We start from the raw sequence: 5,307 nt of genomic DNA, 5'->3' as shown, positions 1-5,307 counted from the left end.
ATGGTAAAGCAGAACATAGGTGAGCTTCAGATACCTACATACACAACTGATTTAAAAAGCAGCCTTGCTTTAATGACAGTGTCCACATTTTCCCTTCTGCATGTGCACAGGGTTAAGCTGGTTTGAGATGCTGGGTTCCAAACTTCTGTTTCGGCCTGACTGGGACTGGGAACCTGATGCTGCTGCAGAATTCCCTGAATGGCCTGATCAGGATACTTGAGCTTCGTGAACTCTCCATACCTTTTTATACTTACAAAGAAAGGATACATATGTATTTATTTATGCATATACACAGGCACATACATTGCATTTCATCTAGCCTAAATTATAGTTTTACAGTTAAAACATCCTCCTGAAAGGTAAAAAGCATTGATTATAATCACTGTTTTTCATGTTTATGTTAGAATTCTTATCACTCTAACACCCATTTTGTGAGAAATAGTGAACTGTCAACATCATGCATGAAGTAACCCAAACCTAAAAGAGAAAACTTCATGTTTATTTCCTTGTCTTACTGTTCGTAGAAATGAATTATTTTCATTTACACTTCAAGAACTACTAAAAAAAATAAAATCCTTGCATTCCTCTCCTCAGAAGTTAACCAGACACAGGATGAATGTATTTGTTGTCATAGAATCATAAAATCATTTAGGTTGGAAAAGACCTTTAAGATCATCAAGTCCAATCATTAACCCAGCACTGCCAAGTCCAGCTCTAAACTATGTCCCTAAGCACCACATCTACACACCTTTTAAATACCTCCAGGGATGGTGACTCCACCACTTCCCTCAGCTGCTCCTCATAAGACCTGTGCTCTAGATGCTCCACCAGTTTCGTTGTCCTTCCTTGGACATGCTCCAGCACCTCAATGTCTTTCTGGTAGGGAGGGCCCCAAAACTGAATCACAGAATCACAAAGGTTGGAAAAGAGCTGTAAGATCATCTAGTCCAACCATCAACCCAACACTACCATGCCCACTAGACCATGTCCTCAAACTCCACGTCTGTATGTCCCTTGAACACCCCCAGGGATGGTGACCCCACCACTTCCCTTGGCAGCCTCTTCCAGTGCCTGACCACTCTTTCAGTAAAGAAGTTTTTCCTAATATCCAATCTAAAGCTCCCCTGGCCAACAGTGGCCAGATTAAGTTCTAGCTGGGCTTTTGCCTTTCTAATTTTCTCCCTGCATGACCTCACAGGATCCCTTTCTTGAGTTGCCTGCCCTTTCTTCCAGGAGTGGTAAACTCTCCTTTTCTTCCTGAGTCCCAGCAAAAGGTCCCTGTTCAGCCAGGCCAGTCATCTTCCCCGACAGCTCATCTTAGGGTACGTAGGGACAGCCTGCTCCTGCCCCTTTAAGACTTCCTTTTTGGAGGACAGCCAGGCTTCCTGGACCCCTTTGCCCTTCAGGACAGTTTCCCAAGGGACTCTCTCAACCAGTGTCCTGTTCAGACCAAAATCTGCCCTTCGGAAGTCCATGGTAGTGGTCTTGCTGGCACCCCTCCTTACCTCACCTAAAATCGAGAACTCATGGTCACTGAGCCCAAGACGGCCTCCTGCTACCACATCTCCCACCTGTCCTCTGTTAACAGCAGGTCAAGTGAAGCACTTCCCCTAGTAGGTTCACTCACCAGCTGTGTCAGGAAGTTATCCCCTACACACTCCAGGAACTCCTAGACTCTTTCCTCTCTGCTGTATTTCCAGCAGACGTGTGGTAAGTTGAAGTCCCCCAGGAGAACAGGGGTTAGCAATTGTGAGACTTCTGCCGGCCGCTTGTGGAATATTTCATCTGCCTCCCCCTCTTGATTGGGTGGTCTATAACATACTCCTACCATGATACGGCCTTGTTAGCCTTCCCCCGATTCTCACCCACAAACAACCATATCCTCACCATCATTAAGCTCTAGACAACCTAAATACTGCTTGACATACAGGGCTACCCCACCACCTCTCCTTCCTTGCCTGTCCCTTCTGAAGAGTTTATAGCCATGCGCTGCTGCACTCCAGTTGTGTGAGTCCCCCCACCATGTTTCTGTGATGGCAGCTGTATCGTAGTTTTCCTACTGCACAGTAGCTTCCAGCTCATCCTGTTTATTTCCCATGCTGCATGTATTGGTGTAGATACGCTGTCATATGCTCTTTTTCTGAACACTGCTGGTTTAGTGGGCAAAGACTTGAATTTAAGCCTTGGTTTTGGTTCTGTATTCACCTAAATAGAGTACATATTCAAAGATGTGATTAGTTGTAACAGACTATAATCTCATACGACTCATACAAGAACTCAGTAATTCTTACAGCTAAAAATATGATCACCAAATACCAAAGTTAAGAAAAGTATATTTATTTGATTCTCCTTTTTGTTCAGTGACAAAGTAGCACATTTCATTAACAGTAGCGGAGAAAACCGTAATTTTGAATCTCTGTGAAAGGGAATGTAACAGAAGATGGTAAACACATGAAGTGGCATGTGACACCTTTCACCAGATTTAGCAGCAACTACGATTTCCATAACACACTCAACATCACACTTCCAAACTCAACAATGGAGACTCGTTCTTTTTTCCCTACACTGGTATCCCTCTTCCATACTTGTGCGACATACAGAATTCTGCATCTATCAAGTTACCCAATGTATACATAAACCAACCAACCAAAATGAAAAAGCACCCCAAAAAGCAGTAAGCTTGTCTTTCCTATCAGAACAGAGGAGCAGCTCGGCATTATCAGATGCTTCACACAAGCTCACACACTTCTCATATGTAAAATTTTCTACTCAGATGGGAATATATTTTCTTTTGCCCCAAACTATTTTTCATTTATGTATATATGAATCACTAAAAGGGTGAAAAAGGAATGAGGAAAGTGGACAGGGGTAAGAGCATGGCTTTCTCTTAGGATTCTGGACTTCTGGCTAATACTTGTTCCTACCACGCAGGACAGTTGCCTCTCAAGTGGGAACCACTCCTCTCCCTTAGTACCTTCAGGTAAGGAAGCTTCCCTGAATAATTTTCTTCCTAAATGGGAAGTTACTTGACTGAAACATCAAGGGGTTTTCCCCTCAGAAAAAAAAAAGAAGATTCCACTGTCAGTTAAAAACAACCACTTTCAGAAATGAAATGTACAGCTGGTTCTCAGCTAAGGTGAAGTTTCATGAAGGAAGCTTCTCCCATTTATGAAGCTACAATGTGATACTCTCTTTCCATCCCCAAGTGGGGGGATGCATGGAGGACTTAAGCTCAAGAGCTGCCAGGGAGGAATAATTTAAATTTAGCAGTGTGTGGCACCTTCAATTTACCAAGCCCTGAATATTTAAAGCTATTACAGTGGGAAACTTAAAAAAAAAAAGGTTAATTTCCCTTATTGCCTTACATTAATGACATCTTTAAGCCACACAGCATTAACACGCACCACTCTTCAAAAACGCTCCCATCAACCTTATTTCTTGGCACTTTTGATACCCTTTTAGCCAAGTTATATACACATCCATCACATGCCTCACTATAATCACTATGCAGACACGTGTATGGCACTGTAGTCAGTTTCTTTAAATAAGGTTTAATTCTGTCCTGAATGAGACACACATTAAAGACATAAAAATACTAAAAGAATACAGTTTTCTTACATCATAAACCTTTTAAATACTCAAATAAATAGCCATTAAATATCAATTTTATCTCCTTTTAGAAATGTTGTTTTAAAAGTAACTGAGACTCATTTCCTGCTGCTAACAATATTCTTCTGTTCAAAGATAAATTGCACATTAAGCCATGAGTATATTCTCTCCATTTTCAACTTAATGTACCTTTAAAAATACTCAGACTATGCTATACGTCCTTTAACAGTATAAACCTGACTAAGGTTTTGTAAGGAAGCACGTATGTGAACAGGTAAAGTGCCCACGTGAAAACAAATACATGGGTTTATATATTAATAAAACAAGCAGTTTGAAACAGCCCAGATCTTTTACTCTTTTATTCATCATCTAAGTGTTCATACACTGGGTGAAATCATTTATGAAATTTCCAGTTTTCCTGATTTAGGTAATAGGCAAAACTCCAGTCAGAATTAAAAACCTAATGTATTTGGTGCAGCTCTGGAGTCATGAAATGGGAAGAAGGCAAGCTGATGCAGCATCTGGGACAAAATAAGAAAAGATTTCCCAGCTCTTAAGAAAATTAAGATACTTGGTTTTGCTACTATAACTTTATTAATTAATTCAAAACACCATAAAGCATCAGTGTACTTAACAACAGATAGATTTCCCCATCCTCCCTTCCCACCTAGAGGAAACACAACAGTGGTGATGGTGAAAATAACGAAGGAGCAGTTCACTGCAACTGTCAAGTCCCAGTATTCATTGATCCTTAGCCTAGGAGGAAAGTGGTTTACTCAGCTACAGACCACAGGAGTAGTTACGAAGTCCACCGCCACCAAGCTACCTTCATTCTGTCCCACACAGCCGAGAGAGAGTCGAATGCAGGGCGAACATCCAGGATTGTGAACTGGTAGTTCTTATCTACTGCTCCACCATCGTAGTAATCAATAACGTATCGCACTTCTTTTCCACATCGGTCAACGATCCAGTCATGTCTGTCAAAGGGAAGTTCATATCTGGAAAGACAGACAGTAGACCATGCAGGTATTTTAATGCAATGTATGAACCTGGCAGAGGGAGCTGAAGTCCTATTTAAGATTTATTTATCCAGATACTGGCATAAGATCCCCACTAGTAATTCTGTCTCCTGGTAACTATAACTTGCAATTCCAGTTCTGAAACATCTTAAAATGAATCCTGTACCGTGTTTTCAGACACGTCTCCCTCCCCTACCACCTCAATGGAAGACCTTTTTTCCTGCCTACATACCCCATCCATGAACGTATCCTGGCTCTTGGTGAATATTCCTTTGCTTTGCCTCCAAAGCGCATCAGTGATGGTCCACATGGACATTCCCTGTACACACAGTTGAAAAAGAAAATAGTTTTTACTCAAGTGTTTAAACCACTATGGTAATTTGTATTAATAACCGGGGGGGAAAAAACAAAACAAAACAAACAAACAAAAAACCCACAACAAAACCACAAACAAAACGCAAAACCAAACCAAACCAAAAACAACCACCAAAAAACCCCCAAACCATTAGGAGAAACAGCAACAGTAAAAAATTAATTACAGCGATTTCAACCAGCTTTTTTTTAAAACAGAAGTTTGGAAAGTCCCCCAGTTTCTGACAGCCCTTACTGCTGGTATGATAAAGTACCTTTGACATGCTCCACACCATAATTCTAATTTAGCAACAGAGCAGTACTCATC

The 5,307-nt window shown here is 41.2% G+C and overlaps 1 protein-coding gene across 1 annotated transcript; it reads right to left on the bottom strand.

Annotated features, from left to right (window-relative positions):
* Positions 1 to 4,408: 4,408 nt before the first annotated feature.
* On the bottom strand, positions 4,409 to 4,947 carry LOC104508397 (cytochrome c-type heme lyase; the record flags this gene model as incomplete). The annotated part of the gene is made up of 2 exons (XM_010150007.1): positions 4,409 to 4,607; positions 4,861 to 4,947. Coding segments are annotated over 2 exons (286 nt in total), but the record flags the coding sequence as incomplete, so codon positions are not given.
* Between the last annotated feature and the right edge of the window lie 360 nt (positions 4,948 to 5,307).

The sequence above is a fragment of the Eurypyga helias genome, unplaced genomic scaffold, assembly GCF_000690775.1.
Source record: "Eurypyga helias isolate BGI_N326 unplaced genomic scaffold, ASM69077v1 scaffold49004, whole genome shotgun sequence".
NCBI lineage: Eukaryota > Metazoa > Chordata > Aves > Eurypygiformes > Eurypygidae > Eurypyga > Eurypyga helias.
Note: the sequence above shows the minus strand (reverse complement) of the source record. Positions and strands in the feature narration are given on the sequence as shown.